This window comes from Manis pentadactyla, chromosome 13 (genome assembly GCF_030020395.1).
Source record: "Manis pentadactyla isolate mManPen7 chromosome 13, mManPen7.hap1, whole genome shotgun sequence".
Lineage (NCBI taxonomy): Eukaryota > Metazoa > Chordata > Mammalia > Pholidota > Manidae > Manis > Manis pentadactyla.
The window spans coordinates 38,467,857-38,494,970 of record NC_080031.1 but is presented as its reverse complement, the minus strand read 5'-3'; the positions used below and the strand labels follow the sequence as shown (position 1 = coordinate 38,494,970).

Genomic DNA, 27,114 nt, shown 5'->3' with positions numbered 1-27,114 from the left:
GATCCCCCAGGAGGGAGCTAGTGGGTGTGAGGTGAAGAAAGTTTCCCTACCCAGACATTTCTGTGGGCATTCCATAAGTTAGGAGTGTGTTTGCTTTGTCAGGAAATACCCTTGAGGGCATGGAGATGGAGGAATATCAATGACTCACTTCTAAGTGTGAATTAATGTCCTTACTTGATTTCTGGACTCTTACCTAGCTGAGGCAGAGCACGGGACCCTGTAACACGATGTGATGAAGACTGTATCGAGTGGCTTTGGGCAACAGGTGGAAAATGGGAACACAGGGTCCCAGGAGATCAGGGCAATTGGGTCAGGAGGGACTTGAGGGGTCAGAAAAATATGAAAAGGGAATAAAGAAAAGAAGATAGTAGGAAGGTAGGAGGAACAGTGTGGGTGAAACTGTGGGAATTAATTCATGCTTTGAAAATTCAAGGCATTTATGATGGGCTTGGCTCGCAGACAGGCATGCTGTGTGGTGGGAATTACTTGGGAACTGAACTGGCTGAGGAATGCACTCTAACCAGACTCTATGTGAGACAGATGAATGCTTCAGATGTCAGTTTCTTCATTTCTACAAAAGTAAGCTGTATGTTTCCACAATGAGAAACCAACAAGGACTTCCTTCAAATGGGATATGTTGTGTTTAATGCCAGTACACACCTGACACTATATCCTTCTCCAAAGTCCCTTTCTTCTTGCTTCTGTGCCCTCTTGCTTCTTGCTGACTGTCTAGTCTTGCTCTCTGTATTTTTTTTACAATGTGCTCATTCTTACTTGATCACAGATTGCCCATTTTACTAATCCACCCTGATAACTAGATTTACTGCATCAGAGGGACAATGTCCAGGTTAATTAAGGCTACCATTGATCAAAAGAAGTTTTTGACTTTTATTGTTTTTTGGATTAGATTCACTTCTGGATATCCTAGGCTTTAGGGCAGTCAAAACTGTGTATTTATGCAGCTACAGTCTTCTGACCTCATCCTATTTCAATGACAATAAAGCATTTATATATGGTGCCCTATTTGGTACTGGGCCTTTACAAGTCACTGTAAGGAGAGAAATGTATGCAACACTTTTTTCTTTAAAGTCGCATGTTATAACATGAGTTTGGTTTATGTGTCCTAATCTTTATTATATCCTATTCATTCTCTTTCACTAAAGAGCACACATAGTTCATAACTAAGAAATACTCAACAGGAAAGTCAGTATGTTTTATGATCCACATAAACTTTTTAATGTAATTTAAGAAAAAAATATCAGTGCCACAAATGATACTTCAAAGAAACAGAAGATTCAGAATGTAATGGGTTACTAACACTCCCAAAAGACCTCACTATCAGGTTGTCTCACCAGAATATGGTCCCTGATGTGCTGAATTAACATTGTGTTGATTTCAGTGGGATTATGGTGGGGAGGATTAAAATAATTGCCAGCATCCACTAACCAAAGGTGATATGATGGCTTATCCTGAAAATCCAGTTCTGAAGGAGCTGCCATACCACAGACAATCTGCAATACAGAACCCAGCTTAAAGAAAAGCATGTAGAAGTTTTTGGTACACCCCTCAGTAAGCTCTACGGCATTCATATGACCCCCACGTCATGCCCCCGTCTTCTTTGGTCCATGCAGAAGGGTCCTGAAGGGCAGGGGTGTCTGTCCCTTCTTCTGGGGAGAGGTCATTGGACACAGTCATGAAAGGGGGGAAGGGATAGGGGGGTGCAGTGGGGTACCCAGGCATGTGGTACAGATCCTCCAGTGCATGCAGCGAGTACGTCTGGGCCCCAGCTATGGGACCCCCCCAGCTTGAACTCCTGTGCTGGGCAGTGCTCCCTGTCTCCAGCTGGGAGAGGCAACTGGTGCTAGGCGGCAAGGTCTGCAGGGCATCAGTGGGCACAGGGTCCAGCTGGCTGAGACCATCAGACACTGTCTGCTCCCAAGAGTCCCTCTAAGGAGAATGGAGAGATCACTGGTTTAGTCATTAGGTGGTAACTGTGATGTGGACAGATTTCCTCGCCCGCGGGGTGCTGCTGGACCGTGGCTTCCAGAGCTGAGTTGGTGTCTTCGTCTGCTCTCCTAAGACTTCTTACCCGACAGCTTTTGACACCAGCAATGAAAGTTTTAGTTCTCTTTGCAGTCTAGAATTAGATTTCTTATATATATTTAGATTCTTTTTCCCAGAAAACATTAAAAGAGTGAAATGGGAGAACAATAAAATGAACATTTATACAGCATTTTACCAGTTACAACACATGATGTCTTGCTTTCTTCCTGAGCTTCGTAGTTCTAGAATGCCCTTTCCACAGTGGAGAAGTACGTTCTGGCTGCTTCTGGAAGGTGTAGGCTGTGAGCTACATGGTGGGCTTTTGCCCTCAGTGAGCAAAGAGGGAGGAAACTCATAGGCTTGGAGCTGGAAAGATTTGGGTTCAATTTACGGCTGTGCCACTTCCTACCTTCCTGAATGCCTCACTTTGTTCATCTGTAAAATGGGGCTTTAATAACTATATCCTGAGGTGTTGCAAGTATTAAATGAAAAAAGGCACACAAATATTTCTGGTTGGGGTAGGGACTCAATGTGAATTCCCACCCCCACATACCTTTGTCTAAACTGTCTTTAGAGATTCTTGTCTTTGTAGTCAAAGGCTTCACAGTTTTCTATAATAAGGGTGCTAGTATTTTTCATATCTCTGCGAGTTCACTTCTTTGGAAAGATGGAGGAGGAGCAAGGTTCGAGAGGGCAGAACTACTGTGGGAGGAGAGGCAGGGGACTGGGAGGGCAGGAAGCCCTGGGGTGCCGGCCCTCGGAGATCCCAGCCTAGCATCGGCTGAGAGGTGCTCTCCTTATGTGCTGGAAGAGGGCGGGGGAACAGCAACTAAACTCGGCAGAGTATTAACAAAATGGATATAAATCCTGCCCTCCTGGTGCTCCCCACCCGAACCCCTGGGTAGGCGCTCCCGCATGGGTCTTTGAGAAAGGCGCCCTCGGCGTGTGTCCCGGCAGAGCGCTGTCCGGGCATCTCCAGAGCGGCGGCAGAGCAGCCTGCGGGGGTCTCCGGGGCCAAGCGCAGGGCTGGCCAGACGCACGCGGGCCCAGCCCTTACCTCACTCCCTGACCATGAAATGTCTGCATACTCACAAGCACGAAGTGTGTGGGGTCGCTGGGGAAGGGTGGCGGCAGGAGCGGCGGCAGAGGCGAGGCGCTGAACAGAGAGCCGGTGCCGGGGGTCAGGGCTGGGGTGCGGTGGTCTCCATAGCGCTCCGGGAAGTAGGAGTCCAGGAGGGCCGGGTGACTCGGCCCTGCGGAATTCTCACAGGGAACGGGCTTTGCTACACTAGAGGTGCAGACTTCATTTGCAAACTGTTTGGTGTTGTGGAAATCTGAATCAGATAGGAAAGATCTTCTGATACCATAGTAACCTGACATTACTGGTGAACCTGTTGCCAAAGGAAAAACAAATGGGCAAAAATTTCCTCATAGAAAGTCAAGGCATCTCTGTTGTAGCTGAGTTTCTCCACATGTAAAACGGTGTTTATAATGTAAGGCCGACACGAAGACCAACATTTAAACAAATGTCTTGAAAAGCATTAAATATGACTGCATTTCCTCCTTGAACTGGTCCAGCTCAAATAACTAGTATGTTTAAGTTCACTCTGCCTTAGGGGATGAGTGCATTTGAGATGGTGCAGTAAGCCTTCAGTCATTCACTGAACGTAAACATTTACTGTGAACCTTCTGTGGGCCAGGGACTGTGCTAGGTAAAGGTTGGACTTAAAGAGATAAGAAAAAGAATTCCTTGGGATTTACATTTTATCGCATAAAGCATCTTTTGCACGGTGTCTTTGAGCTCTGTCCTCATACACATGGGACTGTTAACAAGAGGCTGCTTCCGGGTGTGTTATCTAAGATTCAGTATTTCCAGATAAGATGGTACTGTAACTGTGCCCTAAATTAGAGGCAGGTTGTACTCTTCAAGTCTTCGTATACTGACCTTTAACACCACGTCTCCTATCTAGCAGCTTTGGGATGATGTGGTTATGTGCAGCCAAGTGAGAGGACCACCAAAATATTTTTCTTTGATGAATCTCATGTTGTTTGCTGCCCTCTTGTGTCCATACCGAGTCCCTCACTCAGCTCACCCATGGATATGGAGTTTGGGAAGAGAATGCCAAGCACACAGTTTCCCCTGAGGAAAGCAGGAAGAAGCTGAAACTGACAAGAGTCTCATTACAGGTAAGGCCAGCGAAATTGTCCCAGAAGGGAAGTGATGTGTTTGCTAAAGACTTTCTGACCCCATAGCTCAGCTGTAGCAGGAAACACATTATCATTTAGAACAGGGTCCAGGGCCAAAGATTCAAGGTCTATAAAACTGAAGGTTTAATTGTTGCAGCCATGATGGGTGTGGTTTGACTAACCAACACCCTGGGGTCACAAAAGGGCCTGAGCTGGGAGAAACATGCTGGCGCTCCTTCTTATCTTTCCTACCCCCAGTGAGCTTAGTCCTGCCCAAGCTTCTGGGGAGAGGAGACAGGCTCAGGGAGACCCCTCTCCTCTGCAGCCCTCCTCGCCTGACGTGGCCCTGATATCATGCTTGCTACTCTTTCACCTGAGGTGCATCCCTTTTTCCAAATCAACCTGCAGCTCCACGGGGACAGAATTTTAGTCTTATATGTATGTTTTCCATAAACCCGGTAGTATAATATTGTGTTCAAACATGTACCTTTTCATTCATTCAGAGGAAATAAGAATTCCTTGTGGAAACTAACAGCCCTATTCTACTCATTCCATTTTCATCTTAAATTCTATCACCCCAAACTTCTAATCTGCTTATGAATTTGAAAGCTGAAGTTAAGGGTTTCATCATAAGCATACTTGCCTAGGAAAAAAAATCTGTGCAAGTGAAAATTGCTATCTATAAATAAGGTTCTGTTTCATGCCATGAATTGATATTCATGGGAGTGGTTAAGGCTGAGAACAGAATGAAGAATATGTAAACAAGGCTTTCAGGATTTCATGTCTATGTTTCCAATTTCCAAATGAAAACAACCACAGAGAAAAATGCTTCTGCTCTCTCAATCATATATTTTTCTCCTCAAAAAGATGAACAATAATTTTATGATAAGAGAAGATGCAGAAATTTTCTTCTGTAGGAGGAAGCAGATACAGCCAGATTCCAGCGACAGTAAATGTGGCAAGGAAATGCAACGGACAGACACTCAGATATGTGGGATCTTTGATGGCTCTTATTCCTTTCCCTTATCCAGTTCTGCAGGTTACTAAAATTATTGAGAAAGCCTATGCCACCTGAGTTTGGGGTCTGGAAGGAATGTATAGGTATGCATGTATGTGTGTGCATGTGTATGTGAGAACACATGAGAAGGCCCAACGCTATTATTAAGAATGCCCTTTTTCCATCCTTACAGGAGTATTTAATGAGACACATATGTTGAAATGAATACAAGATGCTTAACTACATCCCTGACATATAGAGAGTATCCAATAAAAACTACATCCCTGACATATAGAGAGTATCCAATAAATGGTACTTCCTCTAACCACCCAGAAGTTTCTCTCTCTCTTCTATAGCAGGTTAGGCATTTAGAATTGTATCAGGGTCTTAACCGATATTGCTTTTGCACATTAAGCTTTTGCTAGGCAAGGGATAAAAAGGCTGCCTTCAAGTCAGAAGGAGTTCTAAATTCAGGAATGACTGAATGAGGTCTATCTTCCCTGATATTATGTTTTAAAAACAACTATTTTAAAGGAGCAAACATTTGAAAACACCACAAGGCAGTTTAAAAATTAAAGAATGGAAGCCCAAGTGTCCAATTTAAACTGAAAAGGTAATTAATGAATTGCTCATTGAACAAAAGCACTCACCTGGAACCTGGACAAATGGAGACGGAGAGGAAGTGGCGCTGCCCTGCAAGCAAAGAGAGCACAAACGTTTTCTTCCTTAGTTGCAAGTCTGAATAAAGAATGAGAGTAGGAATGCACTTTAACTCTCAGGAGCTAGGAAGAGACAGGGCAGCGCACCCCGCAGAGTCTTCAGAGGGGGCCTAGCCCTGCCGACACCTTGACTTTGGATTTCACAGAGTGTACAAAACGGTGAGACAATAAATTTCTGTTGTTTTAGTCCACTCCATTTTTGGTGATTTGTTACAGCAGCCCTACAAAACTCATACAGGGTGTGACTGGAGATGAAAGACTCACTATAGTGTGAGAAATGGCATGGTAGGGGGCTGGTGGAGTGAGGTGGACCTACCCTGGTATTGGGGGTGGGGTGGGAATACATCCTGGACGAGGTGATATCTAAGCTGACCTCTGAAGGAAGGGTATCCAGGTGTGCAGTCTTAAAATACACAAAGGCAATTCTGGCTCTATGATGCCCAGGAGCAAAGTTACGTGGAAAATCTGGCTGTTACAAAGTTAGGAATCCTCAGCATCTCGCTCTTTGTATGTGAACTCTTAGCCCTGACCCTCACAGCCCCAACAGACTCTCAAAAGCTGGAAGAGGTTTTATAAAGAGTCTTATCCAACCACCCACATAATGCTGAAATTTAGCCTCTAGTGATGAAGAAATTGTCACCTGCTGAGAAAGCACATTTCTTCTTTGGGGACCTCTGACCATTACAAAGTAGCCTGAAATATTTATTTCTTAATTCTAATCTCTTTGATCCATACAGAATAAGCTTAACCCTTCTTCCATATATGGGCCTTCAAATATCTGGACAACCCATTATTTCTCAACTGTCTAAATCAGTCTGGGCTGCTATAAAATACCATAGAGCAGGTGGCTTAAACAATAAACATTTCTCCCAGGGGTCTTTGTGGGAGCCCTCTTTCTGATTTGCAGCTGGCTGTCCCCTCACTGTCTTCAGGTGGCAGAAAGAGAGATCATCTCTCTCTTGTGTCTGATTATCTCCCAGAGGCCCCGTTTCCAAATACCATCACACTGGTGATTAGGGCTTTAACATGTGAATTCCGGGGGGACACAAATATTCAGTCCAGAGCACCAATTTGTAATTCTATCTTCTCCAGGCAAAATATCCTCCAACCATTCATAAGTAACATAATATTTAAGAGTGAAGACTCTGGAACCAGAGTGTCTGTGTTTAAATCCCAGCTCTGCCTCTTACCAGCTGTTGATATTGGGCACATGAAGATTAAGCAAGATGATATATGTCAAGCCCTTAGACTAGTTCTTGGCATAGAGTAAACAGTATATACATGTTAGCTATTACAACTCAGATGCATTTTTATGTCCCTTCAAATCTATGGTGTATTCCTCTAAACATGTTTTGATTTATGTGTTTTCCTGTTTAATAAGTAAATACTTTGAAGTGGCAGAAGGGAACTTGGGGTGTGTAGGGTCAGAGGTGAGTGCAGAGCAGGGAGCCCTAACACCTCACATGGGAAGGAGGCACTCATTAAACACAGAAGCACTCATGTTTGGGCACATTTGCCCATGCTGCCAGGATCATGTTATCCAGTATTTCCCTCCAGTTTCCAGCTCTGTCTGGCTGGGTCTTTTCTCCGAAGCATGTGCCAAGGCATGTGCTCTGGCTCCTGCCTCAGCCTCCCCCTGTGTGTAAACAGGGTGTGATGGGGTCGTGGCTGTCCTGGGCACTGCCTGGGGAGATGTCTGGTTGCTCTTCTACCTTCTCACCCTGCCTGCTCCCCTAAACTGCTCTGGCCTGAGGCTGGGGGCCGGAAGGGTGGCTTCTGTGAGACACAGTATACACGCCTAATCTGATGGATGTAAGTATCACTCTGCTGTCCCCTGACCACCTATCAGCTGTTCATTCACTGGCTGGCATTGCTTCTTTCCAAGACCTGGATAAAGCTTAGTCTATGCTAATACAGCTCCTCTAGCTTTTGACATCTCCAGCTTCCTATTATTCTCTTCTACCACCAACAATCCCTAGAATCTTCTTAAGTTCCTCTTCCTTCTGCCCAGCTTCAGTTATTACTGTGGAATTGCCAGTACTATACCCTCCCCAGCCCAATTTTTGTACCTGAAGACTATACAAAGATTTCAAAATTTCATGTCTAGTTGATTTTATTTATTATTTGATGAAAAGAAGCCTCCTGTGTTCATTTCTCCTATATAATTTTGCTCTCTACCTGCTATGGAAATTAAATACTCTATTTCCATTCTTTATGGCTACCCATAAAATTTTGCCTTGCATGCTTAACAAAGATTACAAACGATATCTTAAACCTCCCACTGATAGACAGGATCCTTGGGACATTAACTCTTATTACTCCTCCCCAGTTTACATGAGTATGTTACTGTCTTGCATTCTGGCTTGTTTCATTTGATTAAACCTCCACAAATTAGACATCAAAATTATTATAATCACCATCTTATTAAGTAAATCTGTATTAGATTTATTTGTATGTTCACCCTTTTTTTTGCTTACTCTTTTTCTAGACTTTTTTCCTAGAGTCATTTCCATTCTTCCATAGTAAACCTTTAGAAAATTCCTTTTGTGTAGGTGGTATTGGTGGTAAACTGTTTCAGCTTTTATATCTGAAAATATCATTTATTTTGCCCTTGTACTTGAAAGATAATATTTCTGAGTTCACAACTGCAATTAGTTATTCTTCCCTCAGCCCTTTAAAGATACCACTCCGCTGTCTTTTGGCTTCCATGATTGCTGTGGAGAAGTTTGCTGTTAATCTTAAAATTATTCTCTGAGACAATTTTTCTTTACTTTAATTCTTTTTAATATACTTTTTCTGGCTTTTAAGGTTTTTTAATTTAACCTCATTTTATCTAGAGGTTGATTTTAAAAATTTACCCCATAGGATGTGCCTCATGTGTCTGCAGATTCATGTCTTTCACAAGTTCTGGAAAAGTTTCAACTACCCACTCTTTAAATATTACCTTGTATGTATAGTCACTTTTGTCTCCTTCTGGGATTCTGTTTAGTTGTATGTTAAACCTTTTACTTTTATCCTCTGTATTTCTTAACCTGTTGTTACTTCCTCTTCATCTCTGATTCTCTGTTCTATACATTTTTTGTATATGTTGGTATAGATTTCTTAAGATCTACATCTAGTGCATTAATTCTTCAAACGTAGGCAGTTTATTGTTTCACTTGCCCATTTGGGCACCTGTCCTCAGGGAACCTGCCTTTTTGGTTCTGCTCAATTTCTGCTCAAACCTTTCCTCAGCCTCCCATGTCACCCCTGGCCCCACCCTACTGCCCCGACTTTGGGGATTTTTCTTTCTTTCTGCCAGCTCAACAACTCATTAAAATGTGTTTTACTCAAGATCCAGTTTTGTTGTGGGTAAGATCTCCCCATCTTCAGACCATCTAGTCTGACTGAAACAGAACTGAATCTCTAAATATTGAAACTAGATGTAGATTCCTGCCCATTTTTCACATAGCACAAAACTTCTATTTTTCTACAATTTTCAGTATTTTCTAGCAGATTTAAGTTGTAATGGAAGTAATTCATAAACCTGTAGTTTTGAAACCCCACAAACACACTATTAAACACATGGCACCAGAAGATAAGTAACACTATTCTCATCTTAATGAGGAAGAACCTAAAGCACGAGGGAATCATCCATGTTCCCCCGGAGGCGGGGTCGGTGGTGGTGAGCGGGATCAAATAAAGACTTCTCTGATTTCAGAGCCTGTTCCTTAACTACCACACCATGCTGTCTTCCAAGCATTTTAATATCTCAAAGATAAAAATAGGAACAGCTTCAACATTTTTTTTTAGTACAAAGGACACTTAGGGACCCCCAGAGAGATCAGCCATACAATTATGTAAGAGCTCACAAAGGACATCGAGTGGGATCCACACTTTCCTGTCCAATACACACATATATATATTTCCTTAGTTTTTCAATGGATATTCTATTTTGGGGCATCAGCTTAATTGAAATACAATTTACATATAATAAAATTCACACATTTTAGGCAAACAATAAGATAAATTTTGACAAGCTTCTGTGACCCACCAACATAATCATGTTAGAAAATATTTCCATCAAATTAATTACTTTATAGCTATAGTTAGTGCTGCCCTCTCTATGGTAGCCTGAGAAATACTTAGATGGATAAATATGAAAGGCAATGATAATGTTCCTCATCAGTTCATCTCAGAGACACAGAAGAATTCTAAAGGGCCTGCATTGGGACTAGGAAGGATTTCACTGGGTAGATTTCAGAGCTGGGTTTACTACCTCATCCCACTCTCAGATTTTACAGATTAAGAAGAGTCTAAAATATGTGCTGAACATGTGCACTATTGTTATTGCACATGTGAAGAGAAAACTCACATTTTTCTTCCTTTTTCAAGGTATTGTATTCACACAGTTGCTTCTTACCATACAAATTCCCCAGGAATAATATCAAAATGAATATTGAGGAGCCCATAACTTTTGCCAGGCAAGTTGGTATATAATTTTTATTTTGCATACTGCAAACAACAGGATCCTGCAATGCCAGGTAGCCAAATTTAGAGGTTCATATTTGAATGAAATTTGCCAGTCTGCAACTTCCTGTAGCTAACACAGCAGCCTCACAGCTGCCCCAAAAGCCCCTCCATGAAAATGAGTTAATTTGAACTAATGGGTTACAAAGGTAGTAAAGTGATAAGATTCTAAGTTTCCCTTGAGTATACTTATAGTCATTTTTATTACCTTATAATATTTTTAGGTGCCAACCTAGTTGAGGGAATATACTGAAAGAGATACTAAGAGATTTCTGTCTACTGTAAGATTTTTCACATTGCTATATAATTTATAATTAAATTATAATTATATAGTTTAGAAAGTGTCTCTTTAAACTTAAAGATTGCTACTAATGCTTACATGATAATAATCCTAGTTACCTGTGTATAGTTGGGATCCCTCTTCAAGGAATTCACGGTACTTTATATATTTAATTACTCACTGTCATCGTATCTATAGTTGGAGAGAGGTGGAACTGATTGTATTATACTGAATATTCTAAAACTCTGTTTTACTATCTGAATTTGGACCTACCATAGGTCAAATGATTTTCCTCCAACTTTGAAATGAATGTAAAGTTAATACTGGATGTAACACAGCCTTTAAATGAGTACCGCCTTAGGTTGGAATACCATCCTCCTCCAGAACATGAGCATAAAGAGTTAAATGCCTTAATGCACGTAACAGGTATGTAGTGGAACCAGGGGCATTCTGACCAGGGTGAATCCTCAATACAGTAACCTACCTATACCAAGCCTGCTCTAATAAGTCTGACTAGTTTTCTAAAGTTTGAAACAGGATTTGATTTATGGACCACTTATCTGAGTTGCATAGTAATTTGATCGTAAAAGGAAAAATGCTCAGTAATGAGTAGGAACAATAGTTATAAGCATCTACCATATACCAGATGCTTTATATAATGTTATTTTAGTATAAAGTGGATACTATCATCCCAGGTTTACAAAAGAGGAAACCAAGCATCAGAGAAGTTAGGTCATGTGCTCAAGATCACCAATCTAGTAAATTACAGAAGTAGGATTTAAACTCAAACTCTCTGAGTCCCATATTTATGCTCCCCCAGCCTCTCAATGACATGACAAGCAAGCCCTCTGCACTAGCCCTTCCATCAAACCACAGACATTCACTGGGCACCTCTCACGGGTAAGGTATAATACTAAGCGTTGCAGGTACTAGAAAAAACACAGTTAACGGGTGGAGATTAGGGAAACTAGCCATCTGTGGTAGATTAAATATGGCCACAATTTCTTTGCAGCTACTCCCATCATGAAGTGGAGTCTGTCCCTCAACCCCTCACATCTAGCATGATTTTGTAACTTGCTTTGACTAATAGAATGTAGCAGAAGTGATGTGTGCTTTTCAGAGACTAAGCCTCAAGAGTGTTTGCAGCTTTTACCTTCATCTGTTTGAAATACTGATTTACAATCTCCTTTTAGGCAGTCAGTCTAGCCTCCTGGAGGATGAATGACAACACGGTGGTGAATTCAGGTGCTTTTGCTGACAGCCAGCATCAACTGCCCATTGTGTGAAGCAGTTCTGCTGGGACTTTCCAGCATGGCTGAACCTCCAGCTAAAAGCAACTGCATGAGTGAGTCTTGGGGAAACCAGCAGAAACACTTCTAGCAGGATTATGAGAAATAATAAATCACTATTGTCATCTGCTAAGCTTTGGGTGGGTTCTTTTGCAGCAATACGTGACTGATACAAACAAACACAGTAAAAAGCCACTCATGGTACAGAGCAGGATATACCCAGTTTCCAAGTGCATGGTGCATGCTCTACATACTCTGCAAGTCAGAGAAGGGGGAATACAGGTGCTGAGGATTTGATTCGAACACTGAAGAATGAAGAGATGCAGAGAGGAGGGAGGAGGCTCCCAGATGCAAGAAACTTTGTGAACCAAGCCACAGAGGTAGGAAAGCATGGCTTTTCTTCAAGAAATAATAAGTAAGTTGGTTTTTGGGGAGCAGGAGTTGCACTTAATTGATTAAATAAAGATGTATTGTGTGCCTATTATGACCACATTGTATCATAGGCATGAGTTCTGTTCTTAGGGAGCACACAATTTTATAGGAAAGAGAGTTGCATAAATGCATATGTAACTAGTGCATTAATAAAAATAAGAGTTGAGAAGACTAGCATTTCATGAATGCTTCATGGCAGACTCTTTGTAAGACACTTTACACATACAGTGTGTTTTTCATCATTTCCAGTAACAACTAACATTCATGTGCTTTATGTACTCTGTACTGTGTTAAGTGATTTACATGCACTATCTCATTAAATCCTCCCTATAGACCAATTAAATAGATTGTTGTAAGTTATTATCTCTAGATTATAGATTGAAACACCAAGAGGCAGTATAATGGACCTAATCAAGGTCACAAAGCTGGTAAGTGACACAGCCTGGATTCTAGTCTAGGTCTACTCTAACCATGACTTAGTGCAGGTAGTGGGGTGTTGAAGGTGAGAATGAGCTGAGGTGGAGGTGAATTGCTGCCTTGGGGAAATACCACATTGTATCATAGGTGGTACCTGAGTCCAGTTTTGGAGGATGAAGGAAATCAGTAAGCAGATAGGATAAGAGGCATTGTGGTTGGGGAGGAAAAGTAAATGCTCAAATGTGTGGACAGCATGTCACAGACATGGAAAGGTGGGCAGTAATTGTGAAGACAGGAAAGCTGGAAGAGGGTGTAGAAGCCAGGTTATAAAGGGTTTTCTTGAGCCACACTAACGAGTGTATTGGACTTTGCACAATAGCAGGCAATGGTCCCTTAGAAGTTGCTTAGCAGTGTAGACATGGCGATAGTGGCAGTGTAGGAAATTTAATCTGGTGCTGAAAATGAGCCAAAAATGATTGATGGGGTGAGTATGTGAGGTGCTGTAGTTTGAACAGAGATTGAGTGATAAGGGTCTGATGGGCTCAGGAGGGGCGGGGTTTCAGGAGGTCAGCAGGTAGCATTTATGTCCACTTCTGTTTGGCTTTATTTTAGAGTCTGGCAATGGCTGATACTCGCTCTGTGGGTGCTAGGGTGCTAGCCATCTGTACCAGTTATACCAATTCCCAGGACTCTTTCTGTCTTTTCTTGTCGCCAACCTCTCTGCTAATACCTCTGTATGAAGAGAGAGCTGGCATGTCTCATACTGCACAATTTACAAAGGAAAAACCCCTACATTTTTACATAATTTAATAGTACATTTAGAGGTCCAATCCTAAAGCCAAAAAATTTATGATGAAGGAGTATTGAAACACACATCCTTAAAAACATTTACCTTGTGTCTACAAAGACTAAACTATAGAGGATTTATCTTACAAAGAAAGAGCTCATCCTGTTCCCATTATCACTAGTCTCAAGCAAAGTAGGTCCTCTGCAACCAACAGAGAACAGAGGCAAAAGTAATGAGTGATTTGCTTAAAGGCTACAAATGTACAAAGGTAAAATTAAGACTAAAAGTCCTGTTCAAATTCTCTCTTGGGGGAAGGAAATTTACCATGAAAGCATTAAATTTTGCATTTTTGTAATAGCGCATGTAAACATCGAACAGATTCTGATGTTCCTTAACTTGTTGGTACAACAATTTTATTTCTTTCTAATAAAATTTCATAGCAAAATTCTAGAAGATTGTATGTGAAACTCAATGTGGTGACCCTTGGCAAGCAGAATGAAGGAAGGGAGTGGGAAGGCGAGGTCAGTAGACTTCTGTTTTTCACTTTACACTCTTTTATTTTGTCTGAAATTTTACCATGCCTTACTTTTGTAATTACAACGAGTAGTTAGTTAATATAAGTTAAAAAACAGAAGTTAGATCTTATATCTTTATTGTAAATCAAATTTTAAAAATATGATTTAAATTGTCTTAAATTCCTTTTATGTCCTTTGGAAAGCTATACAGTTGCAGAATTCCAACTTTCTGGCAGTCTTCTTGAAATTTTATTGTTAAAACTTTCCTGCTGGGCAAAAAATGATTTCCAGTCTGTATCCGTGAGAAAGTGATTTCTGTTGCCTCAGTTACAAAGTGAAACACATTTTTTTTAACCCTGGGTCTTGGTGTTACTTTGGAATGCTATTTGTATTTATGTAGCTCAGTTAGAACAACAAGGACCAATGGGATGCATGTTGATAAGTGGTCTTGTACACTTTGGCCAGAACAGAATCTGCAGAACTTCAGCCCTGCCAGCTGGACTTGTCAGGACTGTTTCACTGCAAAACCTGATTATTTTTGCAAGATGTGTGAAAGAATTCACCACCAGGAAATATTTTAAATTTCATGACATTAAAAAAACCCTGCAGAACCCATAGGACAGCTGAAAAAATAAGTTGCTTGCAAAAAATTTGCCTTTATTATTATTATTTTTAAACATTTCTGTGATTGTGAAGGAGCAGGTGGTTGGGTGGGGAGCACGGAAAGCCCTGGAAATGTGGTTCGGTTCTCTGACCTGAAACAGGGCAGGATAGTGGGATAATTAAAGTCAGACAACAGACCATGTTGAAGGCCTTAGATAAGAAAGTCACTCAAATGAAGGCCAAGGATATAATAGATACCTCTGTATTCAAACATCAGTATTTTGAGTTTTCAGGGCATTGCCTATTCAGAAAATGCCTTTTTCTTTTTTAAAATTCTTTCTGGGCTCAAGAAAGGGGTTAGTTGACAACATTAACTAGCAATATGCAGCAATATGCAAAGCACTGTGCCGTTGGAGTGAGCACAAGGTGAGGGGAGGCACCCCGTGGTAAGCACTGATTCTCTTCATCGTTAGCCTTGCAAACATTACAGATAAACTGATCCTTCTGCTAGTGATTCAGAAAAAAGTAGCAAGGGCAAATAAGATGTATTTATTAAAGAAAAACTAGTTTTCCTGAGATTGAGTAGTCAAACACTAAGAGAACAGGTACTTCTAAAAAATGCTAAAAATAAAAATGACATAAGACAAAATAAAATGTTAGCAAGGCAGGAAGACACGTTGGGCCATTTGATGACCATTTGTTGTGCAAGCATGAAAATCTTACTATGGCCAGAACACATTGTAGGATGGTTCAGTTTATGAGAGTTGAAGAAATGAAAAATAATTTTTATGGTAAATTTTGAGAAATCAGAGAAAAGCATGAGTACTTCTTGTAATAGCAGGATACAAACTTTTTTGCACTTACATATCTTCAGAGTTTGGGATCCCTCTGTCCAAACCTTACCCTTCTTCTAACCTTGAATAACATGCATGTGCTCTGTCTTTAGATTTGACAGTAGAACAATGGCTGCAATGGCTGCAGTTTCTTCCTTGGATTTGTGTATGGCTAATTCCCTCAATTTAAAGCATGGATAATCAGTTTGCTCTTATTTACATTCTGCTTCTTTCTTTTATTCTCTTCGTTGTTGGTTAGCACCACCATAAGAATACCAAAGAGATGCAGCACAGTAAATAAACTGTCCAAGTTTTAACAGGTTTGGGGGTTGTATCTTGATTAAAATCAAATTTTGATATTAGTAAAGGCTTCTAACTACTTTTAGCTTAGAATTCTAAAAATTGTCTTAGTATCTAGGAAATGAGACATTGGTAATACCCTGTCCCATCTTTTTCCATACTTTTGTAAGAAGGCAATAGCATAAGGAAATTACCCTCCCCTTTTTTCAGTGGGTATTATGTTTATTGAGAATATGCATATAGTTTTTCAGTGTGTAAAACTATGAGAGAATGCTGGACACCATGGTGGCTGGGAAGGTGTCTAAGAGGTGGATTACCAGGGACAGCTGGTGAACTCTATACTTCACTGGATCAGGACCCATTCCAGCCCTCAAAATGGAGCAGGTAGGTTCTCTGCCTTCTCAAGTAGGAGAAGTGGCATTCCACATCTAGTCCCACATCTAATAAGCCAGGGATGCCAGCCTCTCAGGCCAGCTCAGCATTATTCAGAAAAGAAGCCATACTCCATCAAAGGCAAGGCAGGAGAGTAGCATTAAGCAAGAGGAAAAGGGCACAGAGAAATAGGCTGAGCGAGGTAGGCCCAGAGGTCTCTAGGAGAGCAGCAGAAAGCCTCCCACAAGGTCAGTGTGGTATGTTTGGTTCTAGGTCAGGAAATTTTTTCCTCTTTTCCAAAGAGGGCCAGCTGCGTGGAGAGCCCAAGAGATTAGAGGGTGGTGTGGTGAGGAATATATTCTGGAAATAGGTCTGGATATAGCTAGAGATAGGTTCTCAAAGGGAATTAAGAACTTCTTGTGTCCAATTTCTTCTAAGATGTCTGAGTGGTGTAGTAGGGAAGGAAGGTGCAGGTTCTGGTTTGGGATGGGTGTGGCACTGTCTAAGCAGTCTACAGAATCATGGCAGGGATGGGTGAGGAGACAGACACATTGAGAGGATGCAGAAGTCATGTCTGGGACCCAACATCACATATGGAATCTGAAAGGTGAGATGAAGACTGAGTGGAGGACCTGAAGCAAAGCAGTTGCTCCAAAGCTCATCCTTCCTTGGACCATAAATGTGAGTTTAAGAAGGGAAAACCTTGGGTGAAATAAAGACCAAGGAGTCCAACTAACCTGGTTCCAAATCTCAGCTCCTCTGCTTTCTGTCTGTATACAGGCTACCCTTTTAAGGTTGTTGTGCTTCTTGTGGATAAGTGAAATATATTTTAAAGTGGATAAATGAACATATTTGTAAAATCCCTATTTCAGAGCCCAGCAGTAAATGATAGCTATTATCATTATTATTAAGAATTCTTACTTACCCCAGGCAGACCTAGGTGATGCAAGGGGACTCAGATCTAGACGCCACTTCATCTGTCCCATCCAGGCCAGTGTTTGACTAGATATTAAAGCTACTGTCAGAACATTTGTACTCCATGTAATTGTTCTTGTGCTTTCTGTGATTTTTATGTTCTCTACTCCCCTTGCAAACTCAATTTGAAAGACTCTAGCTGAACCAGAGGAAAGGGCATTTATCTTTCTCAGAATATGAGGATGTTCACCTTGGTCTTGGAAGTTGGGAGTAGGGGTGTGAATGGGTGGAACATGTTCTGAGGTCAGGAAGAGCTGTCAAGTTAGGAAGAGAAATAGCTATGCCCAGTGGGAAGAAGGAGACACAGAGAAAACACTGAGTCCTGGCCCAATCATAGTATTGTATGAGCCTTTGTAACCAGGACACGTAGGCTTTAAAAAGTATCATTACTTGCTAGGTCAGTAAAGTAGCAGCAAATATTGATCAAAGTGTTAAGAGTTTTATTTCCTTCTTCCTGCCATTTGAAGTTGGGGTTTTCTTAAAACAGTAGCCTGTGATGGGTAAGTACCATACCAATCCAAGACTGGTTAAGCCTTGGATATTTATGACTGCAGAATGGGAACAGTTGACTTTATCTTGATGATATGCACCACATTGGAGCTTCACCTCTAAACATCTTGTCCCATGGAATAGAGGGATGGCATTGCTGCATCTAAATAAAATCAATTTGCTATCTGTGGTTTCTATTGTTTTGTTGTTTCATTTGCTCACAGTAAATCAATTTTTCAGACCTACAAATTCACCCAGTGGCCTTTCTAATGGTCTGACTTATTTGCATTTTATTAAATGTAGTAAGGAAAACAGGAGTATCTAACTCTCAAGTCTGCTATACAGAGGTCACCAATCTTGCGGGCATCTGCCTTTGTGTGGCACACTTTCACTGTGACATTTATTAAGGGCTGCCAAGCTCTAGGTACTATAAAAACCATAAAAGCTGCAATTTGCTGAGCACTTAAAATATGCTTCACAGCAATTATACCAGGTGCTTCATATACTTTATTTAATTTCATTTTCATGACACCTTTGTGATGGGCATCACTATCTTCATTTCCATCAGAGGAAACTGAGGCCCAGAGAAGTTAAACACTTTCATATGCTGGAGTCAGATCCTCAGTTGTTCGGACTCTGAAATGTAAGCTCCTAACCATTCTATCACATTGCCATTCCTCCTGGGCGGGGGGCTCCAAAAGGGACCAAGAAAATAGCAAGTTAGCCATTTGGGGGAGAGATCTCGAAAAAACAAGAAGTTATAGTGCAATGTTGTAAGTATTTTAGTAAATAGATGTGCTGAAGGCTCTGGGAGCAGCAGGGAGTGTCTAGGAGACCTTAGCAGGTAAGACTAGAAGTGAATTTTGAAGGGTCACATACCAGGCCGGGTTTCCAAACTTCCCTCACTTCTCCACCCTGCCAGTTCTCCCACAACTGGACTGTATGTTTCTTCAGATCTGTGAATTTCCTACATCTCTGCAGTATAACATTCCTTACATACAGTATATAATCACAATAGCATTGATTGAGCATATACCATGTGCCAAACCCTTGACAAATATTATATCTAACCCTTGTGATAACCTTGTGAGGCAGATATTATCTTCCTTTGAGAGCAAGATTAAGTGACTTTACTGTCGTCATACAGTTGGCAAATGACAGAGCTGGGATTTGAGTTCAGGTCATCTGCACGCAGAGCCCAAACTCTTCCACCTGCTGTGCTGCCTGTGTCTTAGATGCTGAACTTCAGTCAGCCTAAGTGCTGTAGCTTCCCAGGTGACAGAGTGATCTGAAACATGAGCTCCAAGATTAGCTAGTGATTCTGATCCATTTTAAATCCTAAACAGTGAGAAAGGAACATTTGAAATGTGAAAAATAAAAATCAGGAAGATTAAAGGAATGGCTTAAACTTCTAAAAGTTTGAGTATTAAAATTGAATACCAATGTGGGAGGAACCCAGCTCTTTAGTGTTATTGACAAGGACACTGAGGCCCAGAGAAGGGAAAGGACTTGCCCAAGACCACTGATAGTGAGAAGGAGGTGTTCAAATATGAGCAGTTTGTCTTTCGAGGTAGAAGAGAACTCTTGGATATGTTTTCCAAAGCTTCAAGGAAATCAGAGAAATTTTCATGTGCTATAATATACAGTTTCCAATTTCATATCTTCTTTTCTTAGTACTTCACAAGAAATCCAAATGCAAATCACAGATATGGACATCACAGTGTTTACACTTGGTGGTAACCAAGGTGTGTATGTGGTTGGTGCCACAAAACAGCAGCTGGATATATAATGAAACAAAACTCTAACTAGCAGTCCTGTTAGAAAGACCGGGTTATGGACAGAGCTAGGCAGTGCACATCTGTTCTACAGTTTGAGTTTACCCATCTCTCGACAATGATCAAACACTTTCAATTACTCTGTGCCATAAATGCACTACATGGCACCCATTTACCTTCTGTTCCTCCAGACTTTTCCATCAATATGGACTATTGTCATGCTTCTTCCTGCATTCACAATGCTTTCCTTCCAAAAATAATCAGAAAGGATTATTAACCTAGACTCCCAACTGACAATATGGCCTTATCATATATGTTCTTGATGTAAAGGTTTTAGCAGCTAATTTAAATGTAAGGATTTAGGAAAATTTAGGAAAAGAAAATGATTATAAGTAGTTATGACTTGAAAATCAAACACTTGATGTTCTTATAAAAAAATCATGCCAGCTGAAAATAATTAAATTTTGGTCTGTATATGCAGGATATGTTTAATTCAAGGCTGGTAGAGTCTAAATATATTTTCCACTTGGGATGTATCTCCTCAATGTTTTCTTCAGTTCCAATCTCCCAAAATAACCAGAAATCTTTACTGAGTTTTCCTCTTGTTGATGTAAAATTTAACTTAAAATAACTTTGATATCTATTTCCTTATTGTTCCTCACCATATCATTTTGATGAGCATAGAGCACATGACAGCTATTATAAACCAGTAAATAGATGGAGCATCAGCCTTGCTCTCGAGCCCATTCTTAGTCTCCCCCACACCACACAGTGGCCCTCCCCTTCTACTACACAATCTTAACTCCAAACTGATCTTCATTTCAGTTTGTTAAACATTTTTTCCTTCATGTCAGCTGTTGTATATTCAATGACTTTAAGTGAATCTTTGTGATGGCTTAGGAAAAACTTGATTAGACAGCTCAATAGCCTGCAAACTGTTTGGTGAATTTCCAAGCAAAATGAAAAATGGTGGCTATTAGTCCTGCTGCTTGTTACTCTTCTTCTCCTTTCCCATAGGAAATTGAAAGCTCACTAAATTTTGTGATGTTATTAAAATTAACTTTTTTGGAACTCAATTGAAATAGTGTAATTTAAAAAAGACAACATAAACCTATACCAAATGTCTAATTATATATTTTTGTCAGCAGGTGTTGGTGAATGGCTCATATTTTAAATATTCTGGTAAAATACCTAGTAGTATAGTAAAGAATAGCACATAAAAATTTGAGAAGGAAGGAGAAAAGCCATAATTTAAAAACAGATTTATACAATAATAGTATGAAACCACAGGATTATAGCTAAATTTCACAGAAGCGGTTTTAAGTCCAGTTTTTGGTGAAAGTCTCTTTTGATACAAGGGATTTCTTTTCCTCTGATTCCTACCGCAAAGATGTGAAAAACATTCCACGGTATCAAAAACAGATCTTCTTGAGGAAATTGTGGTAAAGATGGGTCAACATGGCCTGTGTAAATTTATCAAAGTGTTGTCACAAAGAGAACACTAACTTGTACATCAAGTAGATGCTTCCTTAAAGGATACTTATCCAGGAGGGCATAGTTTTCATAGAATGTGTGTATTTACTTCCTAGGACTGTTCAAACAAATTACCTCAGCCTGGGTGGCATAAAGAGACCAAAATGTGGTCATTCACAGTTCTGGGGCCAGAAGTCCTAGTCAATATGTGGGCGGGGCTGTGTTCCCTGTGAGACCCTAGGGCAGAACCCACTCTTTGCCTCTTCCAGCTCCTAGTGGCTGCCTGCATTTCCGAACTCGAGGATGCAGGGCTCCAACCTCTGCTTCTGTGGTCGCGCTGCTTCTTCCTCTCCATGTGACTTCTCTGTGTGTGTGCTCTCAAACTCCCTTTCATGAGTGCATTCAGAGCCTGCTTGGATGATCCAGCATAAGTGTCTCCTTTCAAGATACTTAACTGAATCACATATTTTGTCATATAAGGCAACATACCCAGATTCCAAGGTTTTGATGTGAGATTTGTCCTAGCACAGTATGCATGGTAAAACTGCATGGTATGGCCTCCAATTTCCTTAAGTTACCCTCTGTTTGGTTATTACCTGTGCTGTCAGTAGCATATTTTGAATATTTGAAGCCTAAGGATGGCTTCCTTGTCTGAATGTATCCAAGATATGCAGCTCATTGTCACCTAGCATTGGTATGAAACAGAGAAGGTGGTCACCTATTATCCATGCAACCAGAAGCACACACCTGCCTGCCAGTAACATGATTCTCCATGATTCCTAATCATTGGGTTGCATTTGGAATGGATAGAAATAGGTCCCTGAGAGTAGATAATTAATACAACATCCTTTTTGGGATATAAAGATATTCTAAAATAGTAGTTGAGAAGAAGAAACATGAGCAGGTGGACAGTAAAAGCAATTCATGGAGATACCCGAAGTCCAATAGCTGCATTTTGGGGACTACAAGCATTTAATCACCCAAATTGAAAAGGTCACTGAAGTGAAGAGGTTAAGATGCTGGTCTTGAGACACTGGGTGATATAAGTGAACAGGAAGTTAAGGTTAAGTTCATACTGCCTATGTACTTGGTGCCTGAGAATAGCTACCATGGGTGGGGTTGGTTTGTATCTTTCTAGTGCTAGAAGTTCTTTCTACATGATATATTTCCTTATGTTTTGATTTCCTTTGTTTGCATGTGTTATAGTGTGACTGCTTGTGTCCTCCCAAAATCCATATGTTACAACCCCAACCCCCAATGTGAGGTTATTAGGAGGTGGAGCTTTAGGAAGGTAATTAGGTCATGAGGGTGGACTGCTATGCCACTGTGCTGGCTGCTGTACACAGTCACCTCGCTTACTCCTGGTCATCTGCTTTCACATCCTGCACCCAGCAATGCCTGACATTCATGTTGTTATATTTTAGTTAATAGAATATGTGATTATATACCCACCTTGATAGCTAACTTCTATTTCCATTTTAGCATTATTTTTGGAGATCTGGGTGCTAGTACTTAAATTAGGCACAGAGTGAAACTATTTAAGAGACATGGATGGCAGATAGAAGTTTCAGACTTAAGGTATTGTCTACTGTGGTTTTTAAATCTATTTTCTGCATGCTACAGAGAGGGTTTTTCTAACTTGTCTTTATCAGATTTAGAATAACATGTAGATGAGGGTCAGCATTATCACCACTAATCGAGCCTTTGTTAATTCATGACTGGAAGAAAAGAAAAAAGACACGTCATCCTTTCATTGCCACCAGCTGAAGTGCCCAGCCAGCAAGTTCAGAGTTCTTAGAATGCTCGCCCATAGATTGACAGATGTACCATAATGTTGATAGTAGTAATTACATAGTGGGTATAAGTTAAAGGAGGGCTTTGCTATGGAGAACATCAGAGAATACTGACTGGAAAGGGTGGGTAGTTAAGGAAGGGGAAGATAACTAACCTTAATAGAGCACTTAAACCCCCAAAGACTTCAGAATGGGTTACATTGAGACTTACATTAAATCTTGAGTTATTTGTCTGCCTGGATCGCTTTTCTGCCAGTAGGTCTTTGACAGTGTGTTTCACTCTCACGCCTTGATACACTCTCTTGTTGTAGTCTCCTGCGGCTTAAGGAAATGGAATAGTAACATCAAATGTGGATGGAGTAATTAGGTTAACCTCCCCAGGGGCATATTCAAAGGCTGATAATTGTGATGCTCTTTTCTCATTAGAAGCCTATATTTCTATCTCCTGGTCCCTGATAGAAGCTCATGCAAACTCTGCTTCAGTGAAACACCATTCCAACTTCTACACATCTCTTCAAAGTGTCCTCTGTTCTGTATTCTGATTTGTCAAAATTTATTCCAGGAAGATTTGCAATTTATGCTTTAATTGCAAAATCAGGGATCTGTTGTGATTTGAAATAATGCTTAGTACATGAGGCAAAAGTAGATTTGTACGGTTCAGGTTACAGAGCGGTAATATTCCTGCCATACCATATTTCTACCTGATGTGACTGTTCTACCTGAACAGTCAACTGGACTGTTTTAAGAAGATATGTTCCTAAGAAAAAGGTGATTTGTTTCCATTTACTGTACTAAATTAAGTATTTTTACTTCTAGAAATACGGTGATACAACATGAGGAGTTGCTGCTTTGAAACTAAGCCAGGTTAAAGAAAGAGTCATTCATTCATTTAACAAATTCTTATTGAGCACTTACTACATGCACTTACTGCACTTGATAATTCACATATATTATTTCACCTTATAGATGGCAAACTGAGGCCTGGGACTAAGTCATTTGCCAACATCTCCTAGCTGCTGATAATCAGTCAAGTTGGGATCCAAACTTAGGGCGAGCTATAGCTCTAACAGACGGGAAATACGTCATTTTACCATGAGGAAATCACAGAGAAATAATAGACTACCCAGAAGAACATTTCCCCAAGATTCTGAAATTGGCAACACTGTTTCTAGGGGTAGTGAATTCCTTGTAACAGAGGACACTCAAGCAATGACAGGACAACTTTTGTTCGGATGATCATAGAAACATTTAAGCACTGAATTAGTAGTTGAACTGAAGGAATTATATTTTCTAATCTGACATTGTTCTATAGTAGGTTGGATGGTTTTAATTCATTTTAACTGAGTTATTGCTGGCTTACTAGCAATTTCAGCTGGCACAGAATTCAGCATGAGAGTGTATGGCAGAATATATTAACATAGATATGTATAAGGCATATAACCAAAAATATTCTCTAATCTGGCTGAATTTGTAGGTAGGATATATTTGATTTATGAGTCAAATATCATCACAAAGAAAGGAAGAAAGGAGGAAACTAAAACCAAAACTAGAGTCAGAGTGGTGCACTGGAGGAAAGAGGCTGCTGGCCTAGCAGTCCGTGCTCACATGGTCATGGATCAGTCACTGACTTGGGACCATCACAATCTCTCAGTCCCATTTTCTTCATCCATAAAATGGGTATAGTTATTTTTCTGTAGCTGACTACAGATTTTATAAGATAGGCATATGAAAATGCTTTGAAAACTACCAAGTTTTATACAGAATGTCTGCACAGAATGAAGGAGAAAAAAAATCTAGGTTCCAAGATGATGCATTATTTAACTCAAATAAAGCCACATGCAACCTGATTTTGGCAAAACAAAGTTATTTTAATGGTCCTTTGGGTCTAATTTTGGTCTATATATTTTTTAATTAGAGAGATTCAAAGAACTTCTTTCAAATCAGCCTCAATTTAAAGCTAAGGACCTTATGTTTGTTCCAAAGAAATCTAAGTGCTGCTCCTAGAATTGTGTGTCATGCCTTAGTTTTTAAAAGTGTAAGTCTACATTTATTTATCAATGATTTTTCTGTGTGTCAGACATTGTATTAGAACTGGGGATACAAAAGAACATGCCATCTAGTGGGAGGAGAGAAATACTTAAAAAATAATGATATTATATTGCAAGTGTGTTAAGTACAACAGAAATATGCCTAGAAAATTCAGAAAAACACAGAATATGTCAGTTCCTTGTGAGGTTGTGGAGGGAATCAGGGAAAGCAAGATGATACTCAAGCTGAGATAAGGGGTATGTGGTGATGGCAAAATGGGCAAGAACATGCCAGGTGTAGAAGGCAGTGTGAGCAAAGGCCTGGAGGCAAGAACAGAAGGAGGTGAGGGAGGAATTGAGGTGGGGAAGGGAGATGGACAGGGCTCAGTCATGAATTTTCTTGTGTGTGAAGGAGTTTGGACTTCATCCTGTTGGCTGTGAGCCACTGGAGGCTTTTAATGAAGCAAGGGAGTAGTTTGGTTAGATGTGTATCTAAATGGGCTTTTCTGGCAGCTCTGTGCAGCATGGTTTTAAGAATCACAAAGCCACAGGGAGATCAGTCATAAAGATTCTGGAGTCATTCAGGCAAAAGTAATGGGGTCTGAGCAGTGAAAGCTAGGAGGGCTATCTGAAGATTATTTAGATGTGGAAGAGAAAAGAGAGGGAAGATTTCAGGGTAATTCTCAAGTTCCTACCGTGGGACTGGTCTGGCTGCACATCTTTCAGAGCCATTGTGATGCTGACGGTAATGACAGCAGGACGAGGATGAAATCTCTTGGAGGGGGGTTTGAAAGGCACACATAGAACAGCGACATATTTTTGGCACTTTGGGATAAACAGTACAGGCTACTCCCAATGGCTGAGAGGATTAAATCAATATTTAGAATTCCTTTAATTCAGATTCCTGACACACTGGTTGGGAAGCTCTGGACTAAATGGTTAAAGATGGAAGCCTGGGGAACATCCACACTGAAGGGCTGTCATAGAGCAGGAGAGAGAACCTTAATGAAGAAGAAATGGTCGAAGGAGGAACCATGGAATAAGGTATCACCAAATTCAGGAGATTTCAAGAAAGAAGGAAACTGTACGAGATGAAGCAGAATGTTGTAGGAAGATAAGGACAGCAAAGCATCCGTTGGTTTCAGTTTGGTGGTTAGTGTTGACCTTAGCAAAAGTGATTTTGGAAGCGCTCAGTAGCTAGAAGCCAGATAGTTATATCAAGGGTGGAGGTAGAGACAAAATTCTTGAAGTCTGAATGAGAAAGTGAATCAAGAGATTGAATTATATTTGGAGAGAACTATAGGGTCAAGAAGAGGTTTGCTTATGTTTTTTTTTTTTTCTATTTATGTATTTTTGGGTGGTAAGGGTTTGAGGATATTTGAACAGGGACAGAGGAAGATTTAGGGAAGAGGAAGAAAATCTTGGAAGGAGATCTTGAAGAGGAAGCAAGAAATTGGGGTCAAGGGTACAAGTTGACTCTCAACCTCTGAGACTGGAATAAAGAAGGACAAGGAAGGGGTGGTGGCTGGGTGGGGTGGTGAGTGACTAAGACAGCTCTAATGCCCCTAGAAACAGCCTGAAGTAGAAGAACCACTCCGGTACTAAAGACCAGAACAAGGCAGGGGTCAAAGCCAAATAGACAAGACAAAGTGAGAACACGCACCAGTGATCCTCAAAGTTTAACCCCTGTACCTCAGCAACACAGTCAGCTAGGAACTTACTGGACATGCAGATTCTCAGGCCCTCCTCCAGATGTACTGAATCAGAAACTTTAGGAGGGGGAACCTCATCAATCCATTTTTTAGTAAGCCTCCAGATGATTTCTGATGTTCTCTGAAGTTTGAAACCACAGGTAAACATGAGAGTAAGGACTTTAAAAGTTTCCTGAGGTGGTGGGAGCCATCTCTCACCTAGGCATTCCTGGCTGGACAAAAGGGGAGCATCTGGCTGACTGATGATTGTGGGGGTGGACTTAGGCTTGGGAATGAGGAGGGGGTTCAGAGGGTCTGGGCCAGATCCTTGGTGCGTTTGCAGACAGTTTGGGTTTCACTTTTTTCTGAAGGGCTTTTTGACGATTTCAATTTGATTTATCAATTTATGCTTTATGTTCATGCCAAAAAGCCTAGAGGAAATACACCTCTTCTAAATAAGTTTAACAAATAACCGCATGGTAATTAATAAAGTTCATGAGGTGGCAAATCACCTGATCAAAACTTCCGAAGTATTGTCATAAAATAGTCTTATGTACCAGTTGGCACCAACTGAGTGAAAAGTATGGACTGTATGCCACAGGGGATGC

General features: G+C 40.7%; 1 protein-coding gene across 1 annotated transcript; it reads right to left on the bottom strand.

Annotated features, from left to right (window-relative positions):
* Window positions 1-1,226: 1,226 nt before the first annotated feature.
* Window positions 1,227-25,547, bottom strand: POU2AF2 (POU class 2 homeobox associating factor 2). The gene is made up of 5 exons (XM_036895676.2): window positions 25,511-25,547; window positions 23,000-23,109; window positions 5,878-5,920; window positions 3,136-3,434; window positions 1,227-1,947 (listed from the first exon to the last, which is right to left on the bottom strand). Exons 1-5 carry the CDS (start codon window positions 25,545-25,547, stop codon window positions 1,567-1,569), a joined length of 870 nt encoding a protein of 289 aa, XP_036751571.2. The 3' UTR covers window positions 1,227-1,566.
* Between the last annotated feature and the right edge of the window lie 1,567 nt (window positions 25,548-27,114).

Excerpts from the sequence above, each read along its gene's own strand:
- POU2AF2 (XM_036895676.2), bottom strand. The coding sequence starts at position 25,547 with ATGGCTCTGAAAGATGTGCAGCCAGACCAGTCCCACG. Across the intron at positions 23,110-25,510 it reads GCAGCCAGACCAGTCCCACG|CCGCAGGAGACTACAACAAG; the intron begins GTAGGAACTTGA and ends CATTTCCTTAAG. Across the intron at positions 5,921-22,999 it reads CAAATAACTCAAGATTTAAT|GGCAGCGCCACTTCCTCTCC; the intron begins GTAAGTCTCAAT and ends CTTTGCTTGCAG.